We start from the raw sequence: 23,433 nt of genomic DNA, 5'->3' as shown, positions 1-23,433 counted from the left end.
TGTTTGCATACTGATGAATATTCTAATTCAGTTGATGCCTCCATGTTGTGATATTAAGAACTAAGAAATAGAGTTCCTGATCAGAGCTTTAAAATTCAGGGATCCATCAAGCTAAGTTGTTGAATTGAGGAATTGGCCTGATTTCTCCATTCTGAGACCAAAACCTCTCGATTAGTATGTTTACACTGCGTTTGTTAATCACTTGCTAATTGTAAAGCACTCCAGGCCTTCAGCCAGCGTCCAGACCCAGATGTAGCCTCAGCTGATTCGTCTCAGGAAGTCATTTAGAAGCAGCTCCAGCAGCTCGTTGCAGGACGAGTTGGTCTGGTCTTTCGCTGGACTTGTTTGTGTCTGCTTGAGTAATCGCAGGTACAGAGACTCAGGACGGCCTGATAAATCACACTGTGGCCTCATGTGCTGTAATAAGCGTCTTTCTTTCCAGGCAGTGGATTATTTCAGAGTAGTCACGCAGGATTGAGGTGGATTACAGTTCGGCCTGACGATGCCTGTAATGTGCGAGAGCATTGAGAGGGAACTGAGGCCTGCGGTCGGCGCTCCGACTTCCAAAGTGAAAAAAATTATATTTACCGACTAAATATCCGCTTCTTATCTTCAGCCTGCCGTGGATTTCAACATCCCAGTGATAATCTGACACTGGTTTATTGATGTTGAGGAATCTACATACTGATCTTAACAGAGAAAATTCAGCTTTAACAAGATTTAAGTTGTTGAAAAAATATTTTTGCAGGCCATTAAATCAATTTCAAAGTCCAACTTTCAAAGGCTTATGAGTGTTTAGTTTCTGATCGCTGTTTTTACACGGAGATTGAGAGCAGTGCGTTTTGAAAATGTCTGGAAACTTCCTCTGCAATGTGCCTTTTTCAGCAATTCAGTGACTGAAATGTGTGACTGGTGGGAATAGCTTTGAATTCTAACTCCATGATTTGTGTTTGTCCTTCTTTAGGAGCCGATCATCTTCTCAGGTCACCGGCTGAGCAAAGAAGACGACTCCATCTGGTTCAGATCTGCAGAAATGGAAGACAATGGATTCTACACCTGTGTGCTCAGGTAACAAGCGGCTCGCTGGAGTACAAACGCGATATTGATGCTTATTCTGGACGGAGAGCCGGCGGAAACCGAACAGCCCTCAGCCAGGAAGAACTACGTTACAATATTCAATCTGGCAGTTATTCACTCGCAGAATATCAACAGGAATGAGTAGGTTTTATTATGAAGTATTGTAATCTTCATCGTCTACTAATCAGCTGACTTGTGGCTGAAAACAAAGGCAGGATGCCTCCAGAAGTTTCTTGGATTTTGAAATCCGGCCGCCTCGCTTTGCTTTCTTCCGAGTCCAGCTTGACCCCGGCGCTGCGCTGCCGTGCGTCTACCCCGGGGTGGGATCGCTGGAGCCGGCGCTCCCCGAGGAAGAGCGATTCAGGAGTATTTCTGGTTCACAAGGGTCCGCTGCTGTGAATATCACATGAATGCAGTTCCTCTCCCCCCGATGGGAGCTCGGTCAGAGTACAGCCAACAAAAACACAGACTTCAGTTTGAAGTTTCACTCCCACCGCAGCACATTCACTTCTTAAAGCTTAGGAAAAACCACACACACACACACACACACACACACACACACACACAGTGAAGATTTTGAAAGCATCCAACACAATATTCCTGGCCTGCCTCTGACCTGCGGCGCTGCTTGTAGACTTACCTTCTCGTTGATCCCTTCACAAAGGAACAGCCTAACAATAGATTTCTGAGTGTGGAGTGTTGGAGCGACTGTATCTGGCCTCTCTACAGTCGGAGGAAAGAACACTCGATGAATGGAGTTTGAAACAAAACTTCTTTCTCCGGGCGCATTAGCTGGATTTCTTTTTCGGTTTTACACCGATGAAGGTGTTGCGTTTGTTGACATGTGTTGAGCGTGTGTGTGTGTGTGTGTGTGTGAGTGTGAGTGATGATTTGTAGGCCTCAGCTTGGGGGCAAAACAACCAGAAAAGAAAAAGGCGTTGAATATGTAACTTTGTTCGATCACACTCTTCACCAGGAACACGTCTTCAAGATCCATTAAGGGTTTTTTCTTTACCCACAAATTTTAGGCGACAAAATGCAGGTACAACATAGAATATGATCGTCTGGCAGATTTAATCCAACAGGCAGGCTGTGTGTGGGAGACAGAGGTGTCAGTGTGTCTTCAGAGCTGGTTCAGAGTAGGAAGGACAAAGAGGTCTGTGAGTGAACATGCTGAAGTGAGGATCGTTGAAGAGTTTGACTTTGACAGCAGGAGAATGTTAAAATTCAGAGTCAGAGAACATGCATGATATCAGTGCTTTGAAGATGTACAGAGAACCTTTATTTGAAGGGAAGTTCATGAATTTTTAATCGTGATCTTGTGTTGTGGGGGTGATTATCTGTGACATAGGTACAGATGAATACAATCCCAACATGAAGCTGGTTTTCATCAAACCTTCTGCTGCAAAATCCAGTGAAACATCTGAAAACCTTTCTGCATGTTTATACAGACTCACCCAGACAGCGTGGCGTTGAGGCTGGCTTGACCGCAGCGAGGTATCTCGCTTTCATCACTGACATCTCAGTGTTGTTTCGTGTCCAAAACTCTCAAGAAAATATATTTTTTTAAAAAAAAGACCTTGTTTTTTAGAAATTTTATTGTGGTGGGCCAGATTGAAGTCTCATGCGGGCCGCTTTTGGCCCACAGGCCTCATGTTTGACACCCCGGCCCTACATATTTGCTGTAAGCGAAGGCCGTACCTGGTTCGTCTTTTCACGAACCATGATGCTTTGCTTCAGACTCAGTTTACCTGCTCGGTGGGAAATGCTTGGCCTCTTCCACACTTCCAAACGTCTCTCTGCTCGTGCGACTTGTGGAACTTTTCACCAATGTCGCCGTGTCCCCCGTTCGCTCGGCAAGTTGCAATTAAGCCGCCTCATCCTTGAACATAAGACGATGAAACGGCGGCGCCGGAACAGCTCCCCTCTTGTTTTATGCCATAAATCACCTGCTTGATCCCCCTCCTCCGCCGCCGCCGCCACCTTCACCGTCTTCGCTCCGTTCCCACTCCGTCTCCTGCCCCCTGCTCCCTCCGTTTTTACCCTCCTACACCTAATGTGGCTTCCCTTCATCTCCATCCCTCTTTCTCTCCTCCGCCGCCTGTTTCTCACTTTCTCTCTGCCTCCTTTTTCCCCCGACGGCGCCCAATTCCCACTCCCCCTCCGCTCTCCTCCCACCTCCTTTTCCTGCCAGAGCTTGACACCTATCCTCCTTAATAAGCTCCCCTCCCTCCCTCCCTCCCTCCCTCTCTTTCTCTCTCTCTATCTTTCCCTCGCTCTCTCAGCATGACAACCTAATTAGGGCTTGGTGTCTGTCATTGTCTCAGGGTCTCTTATTAACACACACACACACACACACGCTCACAGAGCCACAGCGGCTCCTCTGCTAGCGGGGATCCAGCGACTGGATCTTCCTTTATTGCTATTCTAGAACGTGTTACTCTGCAGAGGGAGAAAGTCACCAGGAAACGAGTCTTTTTAAGTCTGTTTATGGTTCTTGATCTGATGCGGTTCACATTCTTGCTATTATAAGGAAGCCGCTGCCTTTTATATCCGCTCTCTGCCACGAAACAAAACTCCACGTCGCCTCCCGACGCACAGATCCGACCGGGGTCGGTACGAACGGCGAGAATAGAAGTGCGGGATTAATTCCAGTTGGCTTCCCAGCCTGTCATCAGCTGATAAAATGCGGTTGATGTAATGTGGAAATGCCTCAAAGTGCAGTTTGATACTTCATTCATCTCCATACGCTGTCAGGGATCTGGAGCCGGCGTTTTGGTTCACCTTGACGCTCCTGCGAACAGCCAGAAACGGTGTAGCATTTCACAATGAGGCTGCTCCAGCGTCTCCACAGAGAACATGGAACACCTGTTTTACCAGCTCCACACCGGCTGCCTGTCACTCCTGGAATAGAATTTAAAATCTCTTTATGGATTAGCACCTTTATACATTCCTGACAGAATTGGTTCAAATCTGTGTTTTCAGATCAGCTGATGCAGCTTTCTGAAATGTTCCCATCATGAACCGCAAAAAGAAACGAAATGCTCTCTGCTCTTTTCTGCATTTAATCCACCAAAAGATTATAGATTTATTTACTGCTTCATATTCTCTAGACCTGTGGCGTCATACACTCGACCCGCCAGATGTAATTTTGCCATATTTTAGAAATTGACATTAACTGCAGTGTATAGATTTGACCACCAGGGGAGCATTTTAGCTTCTAGGGTGCCGTCAGTCAGCTCTGGTGACGGAAGCTCGATTCACGTTTGCAGCATCTCCACCAGCTGCCATCCTGCTTCCTCCTCGCACCTGAGAGTGGATTCACTCAGCACCCACTGGGGGAGCCGATCAGAAATAAACTAATCTGCGTCTTCAAAATGAACTAAACATATCTGAATGAATTCTTGAAAGAACAGTTGCCCTGGTTATGATTTAAAAGCCCATGAACGATGGGCTTTTCTGACCGCGTCACTCAGTTTCATCCCGTCGATAAAACTGTCGTCTCCAATTTAACGTCCCCTTCATTGAAAGAAACTGAAGTGATCAGACAGAGAGACGGGTGCAGCATTCAAAATCAGATGAAACAGTGAGCAACAGTATAATATTAGAATTATGGGATTTTTATATGCTGGTAGGCTATTCGTATTACTGAGGCCCCGACAGGCAAATACATAAAACGAAGAATGAGGTGAAAGATTTGGTGCGAGCGGACTCCAGCGTGTGCAGCGTTCCCCTCTCTGCAGCTCGTTAGCTGTAACAGTGAATCAGTGAACGACTTAATGGACGTGTTGACTCGCGAGTCACCGCTCAGTCAAGTGAGTCGCCGGCGTTGAACGATTCGTTGTAACTCGATCACCACTCGTCGGTTCAGGTGATCAGTATTTCTTTTAATTTGTTGTTTTTCATTTATTTTGAACTCCATTTAGAATTCTGAGTGAATTTGATGCTGTTCAATTTTGCTGCAGTATAAATAGTTAATACTATCATTATGTAGAGCACTGGTGTCAAACATGAGGTCTGTGTTCAAGAACCAGGCCAACACAGGCTCCAGTCCAGCCTGCAAAACCTCAAGGCAAATTATAAACACTTCAAAGAAAACATTGATTGATTATTTTTTTTTTTTTCTTTTTTAAGAATTTTCTGGAGTACCGGACAGAACAGTGAGAGCCGAGCTGAGAGCCTCACAAGCTGAGCTCCGGGGCCACACGTGGTCCCAGGGGCCTCATGTTGCCCCGCCTGTGCTGCTGGATTCCACAAAAGAAGCAACAACAAACAACTGAGCGCACGTTTCCAGGAAGGAGACGGAGAAACGAATTCTGAGTCTGAACGATGAGAGGTGTTTCAGCAGCACGAACGAAAGGAAAGCCTGTAAAATAGCTTCATTTCGAGGAGTTAGCAGACAGTTTTGTGCAGATTTCGGTGGATAATATTCTTCTGAAGTCAGACGGCTCACATTTCGCTGTGTGTTCACGGCTGTTTATTGAATATTGTGACGGTTCTCCAGACTGTGTGATCACTGCTCTGCCTGCTCGGCTGGAGTTTCGGTTTAAAGTGGGACTCGGTGACAGCCGAGGAGAAGAGCAGCCTCAACAGTTCCGAGGCAAAATATCAAGTTGGGACTCAACTCCCTAATTTGAAGTCAAAGTCATTCATGCATTGCCTCGCTTTTCCACTGATGATGTGAATTTTGGAAATGAAAATCAAGCTTCAAATAAGTTTTAACTAGTCAGTGAGGAAGACACTGAGCACATCTTCCTCAGTGATTCTTTTTGGAATACTCATCAGCCTATGAAGTGTAGATTAACAGTCGCAGGACCTGGTTTTCTGTTGTTTTCTCTCCTCTGTTATTCAGCCTCGTTCCTCTCATCCATCTTCCAGCCTGCCAGCTGTGATAGATGTGTGTGAAGGGATGAGTGTGTCATCCTGAGTAGATCAACAAGCTGTGACAGAGACGGTCAGGAGGGAGAATGATTAGCTTCTCCCTGGAGGATGTTTTTTTCTATTTTTTTTATTATTATTCATATTATTTTGGCTTCTTCTGCCTCGGCTGCATTGATTCACAACACTAATGCTGGGTCAATTCAGTAAGGGTGAATGGATGAATGGGTAGGTGGAGAGGTACTTTGTTATGACAGTGCTTGCTGTTGCTCTCTGTCTCTATGCCGTCCTGTTCTCTCCTCCTGTCACCGAACCTCAGCCACAGCAGCAGGAAGTCTGGAGTTTTTCCTCTCCACCGTCTCTCTCCTCCGCCAGCTCAAATGGAATTATTTGGGTTTTTTTTCCTTTTCAAAACTGGCTCGAGATGCCTGTGAGGTCAGAGAAGCTGATTTAGAAATGGGACGGGTTGAGTATGGATAAATAATTTTCCAAAATAAAGCTAAAAAAAAATACAGAATCCATCTTCATCCATTTTTAGATGGCAGAAAATAACACAGAACACAGCAGATAGAGAGTGAAAGAGGTGTCATGGTGCTCGTGGAGTTTACAGGAGCATTATTCTCTCAATGGGACGTCTTCTTTAAACTTTAGGATCTTGGCTGATTTATGTTTCAGTGGAAAAATATACAGTATTGAAATGGTGTTATTTCGACATCACACACACCTTGTAATTTCTCTGTAGTCCATCTGGTAATCCCATGGTGAATGCCAGCAGGACTGCACACACACGCCTCATTTGAATACTGAGGTTACACTCTCATTGTATTTATATTATCACGAATCAGCTGAGAAATGCAAGCAAACTAATATTGCATTATTTGTAACAGCGAGCAGTTTAGCAGGTTTTATCCAGGATCTGAGCCCAGAGTTGCTCCCGAAGTGATGCATAAAACACGACTTTTTCAAGGCAAATAAAATATCACATGAACTTTATGTCTCATCTTGTTTCTAAGGGGCGACTCTAAGGTGAATTCTTAAACACAAGGCAGAGCTCCACTGGCCAAAGGCAAAATGATTGCCATTCCCCGTCAGCAGCGATCCCTTTCATGACCTCTACAAAGAGGCCCGGCTTCTTTAATTCATGCAATCTGCCCTGGGTTTGCCCCGAGCTCTGTGGCTGGTTGCATGTTAGGGTTCGCTGTTTTCTTCCTTGTTGGATTGAAGAAGACTTTGTGAAAACAATGTTACTGTGCAAAAGAGGTCAGTCGTCATGAAAAATGGATGAAAGCTTATTGCCCACACTGGTTTCAGTTTCATTATTTACTTGTCAAGCTCAGAAATTCACCATGTTGGGCTTTTTTTTTTATCTTCCAGCTGTGACAGACTAACAACCATCTGTAAACTACCGACTGTCACAAAGTTAGACAAGTGACTAGCTGGTGAGCATACTGAGTGGAACACTCCTCTGGAGCTGATGGAGGCCAGAAACAAGTCAGAAGTGGCATGGACGCTGGAATACTGAAGAATTATTTTATGTTCTGCTTGGCAGATGATCTTCATTCTCCCAGTTTTTTTTTTCTACTTTCTCATTGTAGACTTTCACTTTTTCTTTTTCCAACTTTAATTCAGAGATCATCCACACAAGTGACACACTCGCACACTCATTGTAACTTCTGGAATAGTTTTTGTTCCAGAGTTAAGCGGTAGCCGCAGCATAGAGCAGCGCTCACTGTCTGTTAAAACATGTTGACTCTGGTGAAGTGGTGAATTTTAAGGAGTTTCAATTTCAGCTGTAAGATTTATTATTTCTCAGATGTTGATGATACAGTACCTACATGAGGTGGTTTTAACTTCCAACACTTGATTTGCACTTTCTATACAGACTTACTAGCTGGTAAAATCTCCAACTGTCACTTTCACTACTGCCTAGCAACCCTGCCTTCAGAAGAAATTGCAGAATGCGCACAGATGATTTGAGAGAATTTAAAGTTGAATTTAGGTTAGTTTATTGATGTTGCAGCCTAGCAATGCCAACGATTATTTAGGAGGATTAATGCAGCCACTTTAAACTACGTGCCAAAGAGTGTGAACAGGCCAGACGAGGCGGCTGTGGCGCCTGTGTTGTCCTGTAGGCTGAAATGGAATCAGACAGTTAGAGCTTTAATTACCTTTTCCATTCGAGTGTTGAAGTGACTCTGGGACAGGATGCTCAACCCCAAGCTGTGCCCAAGAACTTTACATGGCAGCTCTGTCGCCATGTTTGTGTGAATGTCAGACTATTTACCAATTAAAGCACCAGCAGTGGAGTCGGACACAGCGAAACGCTTCGCCAGCCCGGACTCTGCGCCTTATCCCGTCACACCAGGGGTGTCAGACGTTCGGCCCCAGAGAGTCCAGTCCTTACCAGGATAAACTCTGCAGCTGACGGGAATTATGACGGAAACTGGAATGTATTTAAGTGGCCCTCTAGTTCGGTCAGGTGATCAGGATTAAAACAAGGATGTAGAAATGTGTCGACATTAAAGGTCATTTCTGGAATTTCACACATTATGTTGGCCATCGTATGAACTCCACTGCTGTAGTTTTTATTTCCAGCTGCATTATGCAAAAATACTAATTGTTATTCAAAAAAAGTTCCAGATTGACCACCTCACCTTTCCCCGGCCGTTCGGACATTTGGGATTTTGCTATAAATTCCACATTTCAGTTCAGAATGTGGCTGGATGCCAAACGTGAGCTGATCTGCAGCTTCTGCAGAGCTGCGTCTCTCTGATCTGTTCATATAGATGAAAGATGAAAAGGCAAGGGGTGGGATATGTCTCCCAAGACTCGGTCTGTGGATTAAAAAAACAATTGCTGGCATTCATTATATGTTTTATTTAAAGCATCTTCTCCGTAGAGAGTGCGATCATACCATGAAGTATTTTAGTATCGGTAACCATCTCGTGAGAAGCTGAACACTCTGGAAGTGAAGGGAGCATCTTATAGGCCGCTGCAGCTGAGAGGCTCATGTCTTACTGGATACGTTTGTCTTTAATGGGTTGATTTTGAAACCCCCGCCGCTTCCCTGTGTGTGGATCTGTGAAAGAAAAGGGGATAACCTCGAGACTCTGCCGTAAAACCAAAGGTGAACAAGCATTAAAGGTGGAGTGACAAACCCTCTCTGGAGACAGTAACTGGAAAATAATCTTGTCCAACGCATGAGGTACAGAGAAGCAGGGATGCACACAGAGAGAGGGCGAACACAAATGAAAGCGGGTGGGTGGGAAGAAGAAGGAGTGAGGCGAGGGTAAAGAGAGAGTCAAGGAGAAAGTAGTTAAATTGGAGGGGTGGCGAGAGACGGTAAGTAGACGGAGTGAAAAACACAGGAAAGCTGATGGAGAGAAGATGGAATTATACAGAGAGGTGGAGAGAAGAGTGAAGGAGTAGGAGGGGGGAGAAAAGCAAAAATCCATTTTCTCTGCAGGTATAAGGGCCTCGGTGGGGGAGAGGCCGTGTGGCGACTGCCCGAGACCGACCAGCGCCGCGCTGTGATTCGGAGCGCGCCGCACACGCACATCATTTGGAGTGAAATTGATACACACAGTGAGAGGTCTCCGTTTACTTTTGAGGCAGTCGGGCTGCGAAGAAATACTCTGCAGCAAACCTCAGTGCCACAACGCTGGATTCTCCCTCCCAGTGAAGCAGAAAGGGAATGGAAGAGGAGACCGAGGCGAGCGGAAGAAAGTAAAACAGCAGAACAACTCTAGACGAAGTGATGGACAGGAGGACTCGGAGTCAACTCAATAATACGTGTTGGAAGGAGGAGTGTGAGAGGAAACACCGCCATGCCTTTGGAAATGGAAATGTGGCGGGGGAAACGAGTAACTCGCTGGTCTCTAGTTTTGGGGGGCATTGTGGTTGGCTGATCGAGTAGCTGGCTGTTTCATGTGGGGAGGTTTTGATTGGTCTGTTGGCCTGAGCCGGGTCTGTGGCGGTTTGCTTTGTTGACGGGGTGAACGGCAGCCTGGCGAGCCGGCTCTTTGCTGAGGGATTATGAACTGGCCGGCTTTTCTAAACTGCACGGTTGACTCCTTGCCAGCCAGCTCCTTTGCCCATCTTGGCTCATGAACTGTCCCGCTAATTGACTTGGTTAGTGGCAAAACAAAACCGCTCCTGTCAGAGCAGCACAGGCTCCCAATATTTGGTCAGGGTTTTCGAAAAACACCCAGTAACTCATTCAGGACGTCAGAGAAGACTCGGTGAAGAATCAAAAGTCAAAAGTGATACGTGTGACAGCATTCACACTCAGGCTGAAAAAGACAACAATGCAGAAGACTGAACGCAAACATTTAATTTTAATCAGGCATTATGGTCACATTATTGCAAGCTATGGATTATTGAGGGTCAAAGTTAAGATGGCCAAGGAAATACTGAACGGCTTCATTGATAAAAGACTTACTGCTGCTACTGCTGCCACAACCATTGTCCCTTTACTAATAGTACCAACTACTAGAGACCCAAAACCAATCTTCGGGTTGTGATACTTGACCTTTTTGCCGTGAATCTGAACGTGCCAATCCGTCTCATGATTCCACTTTTTACAACTTGAACACTTCACAACAGAGCAGAACGCTGGGAAGGCAACGAGTTTCACTCTGAAACCTTTCTCCAACTCCTCTCAGCGTGGCACACAGGGAAGCATTTGTATGGTTACTCACAGAGAAAACTGTAGAAACAGCCAGCTTTTTATGTAGGTTGTGACAAATTCCTGCTGATGTCTTGATGACTGGTTGCAAGGCTAATGGCCGGTTGACTACACCGAATAAATAGCTGTTTGTCTGCTGAATTTTCTACCATCATTACCCTGTCTCACATTCCATCAAGCACTTTCACCCTGTTGCAATTGCTGGCGAAGTCAAATAAAAGGCTGAAATCTCATTTCCAATGTTTTTTTTCCCTCTCACTCTGCTGCTCCTTCCCTCTCAGCGACTCCCCGGCGATATTTCCTGGTACGCTGGACCACCTGTCTCTCTTTGCAGTGGAGGATTATTCCTCCACTCTGCGGATGCTAGCACTCGGGAAACACACACATGCTTGTCACCGGGGTGTTTTCTAATGCCGGCCAAATGTTTAACCTTTGTCTTCATCAGATTAACGGAGTCCAAGCAGGAGATAAAGACGGCAAGTGGGAAGTGAGGGAGGCGAAAAGACGAGGAGAGAGAGGGACAAACAATGGCTAAAGAGAGAGGAGTGGAGAGGAAAATGGGCGCAAAGAGAAAGAGGGCGGTCATTTGATGTGTGCTTGGCAGTCCTCGGTGGCTTGGCAGTCATTGAGATGGCCCCGCTCTCCTGCCAACATGGGCTGACATGTGCCAGTGCCACTGCCTGCTGCCCTGCCACGTCTTTTCAAAGCAAAAAAAAAAGAAAAAGAAAAAGTAAGCCTTGGGTTCGACACTTTGATGTTCAAGGGATTTTCAGGTGCTCTGAAATACAATCTGACTCGGTGGAGATATGGAAGGAAGAAGGGAGAGGAGGACGGAGGAGGAGGTGCGAACACCGAGCGAGCCGTGTTTCTGAGCGGTCTGGTGTTAGAAATACTGCTGTGTAAAGCAAAGGTGGCAGTTTGATCCTCACAGCATCCACAGCCCTTGTCTAAGTGTCCTTCAGGAAGACACTGATCTGCATAGTCGTTCATCAAACGCACACCGAGCACAATTTCCCCTCCTGAAGTAGCTCACAGTCGTCTTAAAATGGTCCAACCGAGTCTTTCCTTGGGATTCTGTGTTCTTCATTGAAATGTAATAACATGGCAGATGCCACTTCGAACACCGCTGACATCTCTAACTTAACAAGTCCAGGTGATGAAATGTTAAAGATGCACAATGGGAAACTGTTAAAGAAACACAATGTCAGGAAGTAGGTTTCTGGCTTTCTTTCTGGTTTTAAAAACCAAGTTATGTAACACTGTCCGCCACCACAACTACATCACCAAATAAATGTTTTAGGCTCCATTTTATTCAAGGAGTGTTCAGTAAATATCCCTTGGCTGCCCTGAAGCAGTAGTCAATATGGATTTAGGCCTAATCACTCCACAATAATGACCTTCACAGAATTCACTGAAGAAATGTCCACACAGAAGGATAGAAAACTGAACATTTTCCAGAATCCTGCTCAGCAAGCTCTATAAATACAGATATAGAGATGTACACAAACAATATAAAGAGTGTTTTAACTCACGGGTGCCAAACATAAGGCCTGGGGGATAAAGCCGACCCACAGGAGGCTCTAGTCTGGCCTGCAAAGCCACCAACAAACTGAACAATTTCAACGAGAAAGAAGAACGATTTTCTCAAGAATAGAGACGTAACACCAGACTGAAATCCGAACTGAGATACCAGTGATTCTACCATGAAAGCTAGCAAACTAGCATTAGCCTCAAAGCCATTCTGTCAACGTGAGTTTGTAAAAACATCCATAATGCAACAGCTACAGGAGGAGCTTTTCGGACACTTCACTGTATTTTAAAACAGAAGGTTTCATTAAATTTGGTTTCAGGTTGAGACTTGAATCATTTTCCTCAGTAATTGTTTGGTTTTGTGAATGTACCACGTACACACGTACATACCATGACAAAGGAAAACTTTAAATTTTGAGGTCATTCTGGTCATGTGATCCTGTTATTGTGTCAGTGTATGAATGGCTGTGGATGATTAGTCCTGTGATGGTCCTGGGTGTTCCCTGCCTTTCTTCGTTGTTTGCTGCATTCAGTTTCAGACCATAACTTGGTAAATTGCCGAAGAAGATGGATGAATGGGTTTATTGGCTTTAAAGACTGGATGAATGGAGGTGAATCTGGGCCAGAAGAATAAGACCAGATCCAGTTAAATTTAGAGTTCAGCCCTGCTGTCCTGAGGTGTCAGCTGAGGTAGCGGGACAGTTTGATCACCCAAGAAAATGTTTCTGTGGACCGTTTTTAGCAGGTGGCATAGTTCTGTGTCTACGTCTGACATTGCTCAGAGTAAAGATGCCGTGGAAAGTCATGCTAGCACAGAGTTACCCAGACTGATTGCGTTCGTCCTTGACTCCAGGAAAATGTGTTGAATGCATTTTCTTCCCCATGAAATATTTTCCACATTTTGAGGCTTCGCTCATTTGGAGTCCTCTCCTCCTTTGCATTCGCAGGCGTAATGCAGCGTCTCTCTGGGCGCTCCCGCCGCCCGCTCATCAGATAAATATGGCAAAAGAAATCAATAGGGCAACGTCTTGAGGTCAGAAAATCCAGTTTCCCTTGAATAAACACAACCCGTAGGAATAAGACGACTGACTGTGTCACGTCAAAGACAAGCGGAGGTTTGATTTTGACCACCTGTCAAGCTGGTCACACCGATGGCTTCACCCAGAATCTACATAAAGGCTTTCAAAAGCTACAGTGGTTAACAAATGGCTACAGTTTTTCTTGCTTTACATCTTCTTTGCATCCCTGAGTTTGATTAGCGAAATTCCAGATAGCTCTGAAGATGATCTGATGAGGATTCCCAAAGCTCCTCGTCACAGATGCTGAAAATGGGCAAAATATTGAGTTAAACACCATGTGTCCGGCTGTTCAGCTTTGAAATGAAATCGATTTGCATATTAATAGACTTGTGGAATTTTTAATGAGACTGAAAGAGCTGAATACTTTTTAGAAGGTAATTGTTTTGTTCTTTTTTTGTGTCAGATGCATATTTTGTTCCAAACAAAGGGCCTTTGGATATTTAACCGCAATTATTCTAAACTAACCTTTAATGGTGTACAGTTCAGTGTTCCTTCAATAGAATGATTTTTTTTTTTTTTTTTTTTAGATGCACCTGCCTCTAGAATGTCAATTATTTGATTATATATTTGCACAAACAAAAGATATGAGCTAAAACTTTTTAAGCAGTGCTTAAGGAACATCTCATCCTGTGTAAGTTAGAGATGGTACATTTCTGAATTTCATGAACTATGATGAATGAAGACAACAAACAAGGCCTGAAACTCAGAGGGGGACTGAAGATGTAGGACAAAGCTCATTTCTACTCCCAAGAAGAAGAAGAAAAACCAAAACAAAACAAAAAAACATTCCAAATGATGATAAAGCAGAATCCAAGAGATGAGGAGAGAATCACATGAACACAAACACAGATCGACTAACAACTCCACAATGTGTTGACAATCACACACTCGGGCCCGGCTGAAACACATCAGGCTGGAAACAATTTGGAAAAAAAGGAAACTTCTTGGCATGAAACTCCGTGACGACGTGGCTGCCTGCGCCTCGTTACCAGCCTGCTGGACGTGGAATCACTAATCCAGCCTTGTTGTTGACGCCCATGGGACACGGATGTGTAAAGTGGGATTAACTTCCGAGGCCCCAGGGCTCCACTTTCAGTCTGAGGCAATTACTTTTTTGGAAACATAATTAGTTGTAACCGTGCTTGTTGGTGCTGCATCGAGCCGCTGAGCGGTGAGGATCGCGGCCCGAAGGTGACGAGTGCGTTGCTGTCCTCTCATGTTCTTCCTGCATTATTCCACTCGGCCGTGGACGTGTGGTTCAAGCTGAGGTTCCCTCCAAGAATCCGTGCTGTGGCTTTGTCAGTGTGAGTATTTATTCAAATCTCCATTGTCCGTCGGTCGGCTCAGACGAAACGCTTCCTGCTCATCCGAGGCGACACGTATCGATCGGAGCCTCGGCGGTCGGGCCGCCGGCCTCGCACATGGCGGAGCGTCGGCAGTCAGGTGGAACAGACGCTCGTTCATGGATCTGGCCTTTCCTGCAGCTCACCACCCTTCAAACAGAGCATGAACCGAAGCCTCTCAACACTCTCGCTATGGACGGGTGGCGCCGGCCGCCCAGAACAAATACCCAACGTGTAGTTACCGCCTTGAACAATTTTCACGTGTCAGTGGGCTCACACAGGACGTCAGGACGGCGGGCTCTCCTCCAGTGTGTGTTCTCTCTGTTTAGTTTGTGTCATTATCGGAAGAGAGAGAGAGAAAAAAATCTCTTCTGCCAGGAAAAGCTTGAAATGCCTCAGAACTTGTCAAAGTTCTGACTCACAGTGGTTCCCAGGTATTAATGCTTATCTGGAAGAGTTTGGGTTAAGCATAAATCATGTATTTTCACAGTCAGTCATAATCATTTCCACTTGTGCAAACATGCTGGTTGCCGTTATTCACTTGTATTTACGTGGCGCTCACTGAAACAGCTTGAAAGTAGAAAAGTTCAACTCCAAGTTAAAATTTAACGCATGATGTAATACTGGGTGATAAAACCGATTGGGTTCAGTCTTTAATATCCAGTGTGTTCATTTCAACCATATTTTTCATATTTTATCAGATTTATGTGTCAATCTGTGGTTGTTGAGCACATCTGGAAAAGAGAGAAGCTTTTTCTGAAAAAATGGACGAAACACAGCAGTCTCATGCTTCAGCATTACAGGTGCTGTCGGCAGGATTCAGCATCTCCGCCATGTTGCTTAGGTTTACCTAAGCAACATGGCGATTTGACCCATCTAAGATGGCGATTTGAAACCCCGCACAGCCAATCCTGTCCTGTTTTCTCTGACATCACGCCCTCACGCAAGTCAAGCCACTCCCACAAGAACGTGCGACAAACGCCCCTCGACCAATCACGGTTAGAGCCTCAGGGGCTCTTCTGATTGGTCAAAGATACCTGGAGCTGTCGAGATTCCTTTTCAGCTCAGAACAGAGACAGATGGAAACGCTGCGCCCTCGCGGTAGTGCAGTGATGCTACACTCCTAAAGGATTATCAATGGATACTCTAACATTTAATCCAAAGAAAACACAGAAAAATTAGCATTGACTAGCAAAATCCTGCCTGCAGCACCTTTAATACAAGTTCTTTTGCCCCATTTACAACATCTAATGTGGAAATGCATCGTTTTTATGTTTTCCTTTCAGAAAAATTTGGCATAAAAATTCAGAAGTGCTGAAATGATGTATTTGTCGTGTTGCCGCTGTTGGCCGTTGTTGCCATGAAACCACCAACATGCACACAGAGAACAAAAACAATATGTTGTGGCCATAATTTGAAATTGGTTTTCAGATGGTGTGTGTGCTGCTCCATGGATGTTTCATTCTAACAGGTCATGAGTCGGAACTACAAATCGTCAGTTGAAGCAGGTCCAGATAATAGAAATGCTAACTTTCTCTATCCAAATACATACTTTTTTAAGTTTGAAAATAATCACATCCGTTGCTCATTTAGTGGTATTTATTTGGCGAAGGCTGTTTCAGACGACGTGAAGCGCCGTGCGGGCAGAAATCATGCCGTCAGCAGCAGAACAGCTGATTTTAATGAGGAGAAGCTCATGTGTTGAAGTGTGCGTCGAAATGTCTGCACGTGTGTGTAAAACGCCTCAGCACATGCAGCCGTCCTCCCTCTCTCTCCCTCTCCCTCCCTCTCTCGCCCACCGCCTGTTAGTTAGATTGATCGTCAAATTAATCTGCGGCTCCGTCCAGGTACGAACACGCTGCCTGCTGGCCGCGATACATCCCCCTCTATTAGCTCCATAACTCAAAGCACCCTCCAGCAGCCTGCCCTGATCATACGAGGGTAATTGCAGGGTGTGTGTGTGTGTGTGTGTGTGGGGGGGGGGGGGGGGGGGGGTTGACGTATTGATGGGGGAAAGATTTACAGGTTGATTTGAGGATTCATTCCTGGCTCATTTTTCCTCGCATGTGATTGGAAGTTGTTTGTGTGTTTGACTTCAAGTCGAAAGCTACAAGCTCACAGTTGCGGAAGCGTCGCGGTCAGCCAGAGGACAGCGCCGGGAGAGCTGTCTCCTCCTCCAGGGCGCTTCGGATGCGGCTGTGTACAGTCGAACAGATGTACAGCAGTCTCATCACATTAAAATCCGGGTGTTGCGGCGACAGAAATCATGGCGGCTTGAAAACATGGAGCGCCGCTTTCGTCCTGAACATCAACTTTCATCCAAACCGGGCAGATTTATGCGGAACGTAATCCAATTAGCAAGCGGGGAACAAAGTGTGTAACCAAGACTTTGGTACATCATTCTGAATCTCCGGGCTGTAATTTCCATTTAGCGCCCTGCCAAGTCACTGGAGACGGTTTCGCTCGCTCGCCCTTTCACTCGATTTGTCAGGTGAGTTTCTGGTCGAGAGAGATTTCCGCTCGCACCTGGTTTCTGTTTCTGCATGACGGCGCCTTCCTCATTTGTCTTAATAGATGCACACGGCGAGCGGCGAAAACTGAGAGCCATGTTTTATTCATACATGTCTTCAAATGCAAATCCGGGCGACCAACTGTACCCTCATTTTGCCATGTTACATAATGACAAGTCACACACACTCACACACACACACACAAGGCTCGGGTGCAATGTCCAAACTCACTGCTAACAAAGAGGGTTATTAGTGTCAGCCGCTCGCATTAGATGCAGAACGGCAGCTGCAGATCTTTTCCTTCACCTCTTGAATCTCCTCTTTCACCTCGTTCATCACCAGGAGGACAGGAAGCTGCCTCGTCAGGCCAGGCGTGTTTATAGGGCAAGACGCTGCTGCATTCCAGGAGCGGTGTACGGAGGACGCATGCTGGAAAAAGTGAGATGAAGTTACAGATGGAGGTTCTCCATGAAAACAGACAAACCTCTGCTGAGTTCTAGGTGGCGTCCATTCAGGCTGCAAAGTGCTCAAAGCCACTGAAAACACAATTTTATGAAAAACAGAACCTGAACCTTTGAGGATAAATGTAGTACTTCTCATTCTGACTGCAGCTGAATTTAGATTTTCCAAGAAGAAAACTGTGAAGGGGCAATTCACAAGAAAACCTGGAAAACGAACCATTTCTTTCGGGGGTTTTTTTTAGAGCTCTCAGGAAAACAGATCACTGTGACCACTGTGCATGAGGTTTCTGGCTTCACTGGAGCACACTTCTTGTTTCTGTCCAAATTAAATACATTCAGCGCTCAAAGAAAATGTGTCCAACATGCTTAAGGAGAGACTGTTATGCAGATTTCACCAAAAAAAAAAATCAGTGTTCAGCTAAGACAGTGAACTAATCGCTGAGTTCCCTTCCAGGCAGACAGTGAGGATGAAGTAATGTTATTATCAGTAAATCACGCTGGAAGACTTTATTTCCTGTCGGTGGAGGCAGCAGGAAGAGCGAATCCCTCGATCAGGCAGCCGCGTCTCCCTGTGATCCCGGTAAACGCCGGTCCTGATCTTGGCCTTCAGAATTTGCACATCTCGCCCGGATGAAACGACCCCGAGGCTCTGAAATGCAAACACGTCTCTAATGAGATCAACAGTCTCATCTGCTCTGCTCGTCGGCATTTCCACAACTTTTTTTTTTTCTCATTTCTCAGTTTCCCGCAGCAGTTTTCTGGTCTGGTTTTAACGTGGTGTTCCACGTGGAACGCTCTCCTCCTGACAGATCTCCACTTCAGCTGCTGGCTTCAGGGCTGACATGTTCCATAAACAGTATTTATCTGCACTGGGACGTCGGTCTTAATTTTTAGAATTAAATATTTATACATATTCTGAAAATTGATCTTTTTTTATCCAATTTTAGCATAGTTTTTTTTTTTTTCCTGAGAGTAGGATATGAGTCATGGTTTTTAAATACAGAACGAGTTCAACTTGATCTCTGGAGGTGGATCTCTGCTCAAGAAATCAAATCTTGACTCTTCTCTGCTTCAAAACTACAGGCCTCACCTGAGCCCCTCCGTGGTGTGCCTCAAGGCTCAGTCCTTGGTCCAGTTCTATTTGCCTTGTACTTGCTTCCTCTTGGGTAAATAATAAATCAGTTTAAAGGTATCTCGACAGCGATAAAAAAACTGGAGGGCTAATAACTTTTTACAGCCAAATTCTGACAAAACTGAATTCCTCATTTCTGCTCTTGTCTGTAGGATCAGAGATGGTTTATGTCTCCATACCTCCGTGGTTAAACCTTCCGTTAAAGTTCTTGGTGTGACTGTGGACCAGGCTCTGACTATGGATCAACATGTGAAACGTCTGATTGGCTCTTGCTTTTTCCAGTTGAGGAACAGCCAAACTCAGGCCCATCGAGATGTTAATCTATGCGTTTTGTATCCTCACGTCTGGATTACTGCAACTCGCTTTTACCTGCCTCAGCAAAGCGTCTCTGGATCGCCTGCAGGTGGCCCAAAACGCCGCTGCCAGACTGCTGACCAGGACCCCGACTCTAACTGCTCTCCACTGGCTCCCCATTAAATTCTGGATACAATTTGAAGTCCTTGTGGTGACTCACAGAGCTCTGCATGGTCAGGCACCGGCCTACATCAGAGATCTGCTCCAGCCTCATGTCCCCAGCAGGTCCCTGAGGTACGAGCGTTTGTAAAACCCACAACAGGAATGCCTGCTGCCTGCCTGGCTGTCCCAGCTTTCATGAGCGAGTTCGGTTCTGATTTCGTGTCGTGTCGGATTCATGGATATTTAAAGGTAGCTGGAGTGATGAAGCAGCTGTTTTAATTTCCTCTGACCACCTTGTTTTGGTGTTACTTCGCTCTGATAGCTTTCCTGCACGTCTCTAACCAGCGCGGTGTAATGGGATGTGGGAGGTGTGTAATCAGGTTAGCCTGAAGTTGCTCCTCTTCACTTCATAGTGTGAGGATGTTCTTCCCTCCTCCAGATTGCATTGAGAGCAGGATATTACTTGTTTGCCCCGCAGGTAAGTAGCGATAGAGAAATGACTCCGCTGAATATCTAATTTCCAGCATCAAGATAACTTCATTTTATTTTAAGGTTGGGGGACCTTTGTGTTTTCAGAGTAACGGGCTGTGAGTTAAACGCTCCGGTGTCTTTAACTGCAGGAGCGTTTCACCAACAAAAGCTTTTAAATGTTCTCCACACAGGGACGGATATGAACACACACCCACCCACACACACACACACACACACACAGGATTTGCATTAGTAAGAGGAGCACAGCGTGCAGCTAAATGCTTCTGACACGGCGTTTGCATCGCTGTCTAATTGAATCAGGCTGTTTATGGTAAGATACGCATTATGCATTCTTCTTCGCGCCGATGCTGCATATAGCATGTAGCGGAAGCTTGGCTTCCGGGTCGAGGTTCTCAGTTCTCACAGGCCGGGAGAGAGCGAGAGGCTGAGGGAGTCCGGGAGAGAGCGAGTGGAAGCGCTCCCCGGTGCAGTTCACGTCAGTTCAGTACGCACGGCTGGCACGGACGTCTGAGGACAGGATCATCAAAGCGGCCACATAAAAGACTGTTTTAACATGAAATCCCTTTCCGCTTTTAGAAAAGCGTGCTTTGTGTCGGCGCCGGAGCGAGGGAGGGCATCGATTTCCTTTCAGGTTACATTATTCAGCGGCGCGCTCACGGTGTGTGTGGAAGTTAACCTCCGGTACTGCAAATCCAAACCTGACAGAAGTCGTCTCGGAATCAGTTCAGCTCAGGCTGATGGAGCATCCCGTATCCATGGCAACATGTCTGATCAGGAGCATCGCCGATACGCAGAGGCCTCATTGACATGACGTTTTCAAGGGAAAACCTGAAACTTCTGCTGCTTTTCGGGGTTCGTCTGCACAGCAGTGGTGCGTGGAGCCACTGAAAACACAACTTTTTGAAAACTCAACATGCTCACTCCATTTTTATTTATTTTTTTTTTCCATTTTGTATAAACATATATTGTTTTCAAGCTTGTAAAGGCAACAAACCGCTTACAACATGGAACTGAGACCTTAATGTCTGTAAGTAAATGCAGTTGAAGTCCCTCTGAGTGTTCTATATGAGTGACACGTCAGTAAATTGGTTCAACATCTTCACAGCATGAGTCACAGTTTTCATACGCTGTGACTCGAAACTCAGTAAATCTCACTTGAATGCATTTTCATCCTAAGAAGGGCCACATCCTGCCCAGTTGCATCTGGAGTGGGCCACACACTGAAGCAGAGCCACGACATTCTTTAAATTTACACCTGACAGATTTTTCTTTGCTGTTGCATCAAAAACTTGATTATAAAAATCTGGATTTTTTTTTTTTTTGCAAAGCCAAAAAATTACAATGGGAAATTATAACAATCTCAAATTATCTCATTTTTCATGCATGACACTCTCTGGTGCTAAAAGCAGTTCTCCTGTAGTTGTTGCGTGCCTGTTTTTGCAGACTCCACCTGACAGCACGGCTCTGAGGCGAGTCTGACAACGAGGCAGCTCGCTCTCATGGCAGCTATCTCTGCTCCGCCCTCTTCTTTGAAAAAAGCCTTGGTGACTTGGCGTGCCCATATCGGAGTCTGGTTTTGGCCCACGGGCCTTATGTTTGACAGCCCTGATCTGTTGTCTCAGTAAGTGATGAAAAACACTGCTGCATTTACACTCTGGTTTGGTTCTGTTTGTCTTTTTCCACGAGCCTGCATATGTTTCCCCCCTTCTCTTGCCAAAAATGAAATGTAAAGTGAGCTCATTGTAAACAGATTGAGCTGGCAGGAGTGGAGCTGCAGCAGCGAGTGCTGCCAGAGTGCAGGAACACACACACACACACACACACGCACACACACACACACACACACGCACCAGCACAGCAGTCATGCTCGGTTTTCGATGTTCCCGCTCGCTCTCCCACAGGTTCCCGTAGCGCAGAGGCTGGGTTCCTCCAGCCTGACCAGCTGCAGGAGCATCTTTCTTTCAGAACGTCACCGAGAACACAGATACGATGGCCTGAAATAAGATTTTAACATCGAGGAAAATCGTGTGTGTTGTTTGCTCTTTACTCTACAGTCGATTCCAGAAGGGAAATAACATTTAAGGCGTTTGCATGACAACTTCTTGAAAACTCTCTGACTGAGCTCGTGCACCACGGCCGGAGTAAACAGTCATTCTGAGTAGCTGGACAATATAAAACAGTGGCGGCGTGCCGGGTGTGCTGAATGAGACTCCATCACAGCCGGAACAACGGTCCAACTTGGACGTCCGTCTGTGCTCTCGCCACTGATGTTTATCACGTATTGTTCTCTGTGACTGTGAATGTGTGTGTGTGTGTGTGTGTGTGTGTGTTTGTTTTCATTCCAAAAGCAAGCAGCGCCGGCCCGTGTCCTTGCGTCCCGGCTGCATTGTTTCCAGTGAAACACACATCGCTTTCTAAATGCAACCATGATGCATTTTCTCTTATCATCCTGTGAACAGAGCTTTAAATATGGCTCCTAATAAATGAAAGTATCTGAATACTGTAGGAATCACATTTTAGTGGGACGTATAAGGTCAAGCTGCTGTCTCTCCTCCTTCCTGTCCAGACCGTTATATTAATTCTGGTCTTAACGGTTACTTTCTTACCCTGATATCTCCTGGAGGAGGAGCTGTTCACTCCTGACGCCGACATTAAAGCTGAGACTGCAAAAGCTTCACCAACAAGTAGAAGTAGCGTTCAGTTCCTCAGTATGTTTTCTCAGTTTAAGTGTTTTGTTTCAAACGTCGGTCTCGTGTGATGGAGAGACTCCACCACCATCACTTACTTCATGCTGGACCTCCAGAGAAAAGCAGCCAACCTAATGCGTCCACTTGCTGCTACTTATTCAGGTTGTTTTCTTGACTCACACACTCACACACTCACACACACACACACACACACACACAGTCACAAAGAAAAGACTCATGAGAGACGGGATGGTCCGGGTGCAGCGGGGAGCAGAGAGGAGGCGGCGGCCGAGCCGCTGGAGGAGAAAACAAGACGCTGCCAGCTGATTGATGAGGAGCAGAGGAGCCGGGGATGGTGGGTAAAAAGCTTTCCAGGCCTCCGCTTCACTGCCCACTGGTCTCCGTTAGGTCAGTGGCAACAATCCAGGTGTCCCCTGTGAAGATGCACGCTCACGTGCACGCTCACGTGCACACACTGCATTGATGCTATAAGTGGTTTAGATTCACATAAATGAGAGGTTTTGTGTGTGTGTGTCGGGGGGGGGAGTGTGAATGAAAAAAGATCAATGTGTGGTTTTGTGTTTGGAGGTGAACTTGGGAGCACACACACACACACACACACACACACACACGTGCGCACACACAAACAATTACAATCACCTTGAGAAGCTTTAAAGCCGTCAAAACTGAAATGATCTGAAAAGACGTTGCATCATTTGCATCGTAACAGACTTCAAAGCTTGATCATTCTTATTTTATTAGACAGTTTGTCTCAAGGGCACCGCTGGCGCACGTGGCGCCGTTAGCTCGTAACCGCTAATGTAGTGCCAATACAAATACCAACAGCCATTCGCTGGGCGCCGTCCGGAGAGCCTCGCTGTCAGGAGAGGCCGTGTGTTTCTGGAGCCTCGGTGCTTCATCCCAGCGGCGCCACGCCGCTCCGAACAGTCCTGCTGACGGGCCGGGCGTCTGGATCAGGCTCGCTCCTTCATGCAGAGAAACGTGGACGTGAATGATTCCACGCTGAGTAGCAGCGAGTGGCGTCATGACTCCGTCATGACAGGCTGCTGGTTACCGGTTCCCAGAATCCACCGATGAATA

The 23,433-nt window shown here is 46.0% G+C and overlaps 1 protein-coding gene across 1 annotated transcript in view; it reads left to right on the top strand.

The window, feature by feature from the left end:
• LOC115407333 (X-linked interleukin-1 receptor accessory protein-like 2) overlaps positions 1-23,433 on the top strand; it is a 389,294-nt gene that overhangs the window by 248,589 nt on the left and 117,272 nt on the right. The window contains exon 4 of the mRNA XM_030117731.1: positions 965-1,068. Within this exon, the coding sequence (XP_029973591.1) occupies positions 965-1,068 (104 nt within the window). The remainder of the gene's footprint in view (positions 1-964; positions 1,069-23,433) is intronic.

This window comes from Salarias fasciatus, chromosome 2 (genome assembly GCF_902148845.1).
Source record: "Salarias fasciatus chromosome 2, fSalaFa1.1, whole genome shotgun sequence".
Lineage (NCBI taxonomy): Eukaryota > Metazoa > Chordata > Actinopteri > Blenniiformes > Blenniidae > Salarias > Salarias fasciatus.
The sequence above is the reverse complement of the archived record's forward strand: the minus strand, read 5'-3'. Positions and strand labels throughout refer to the sequence as shown.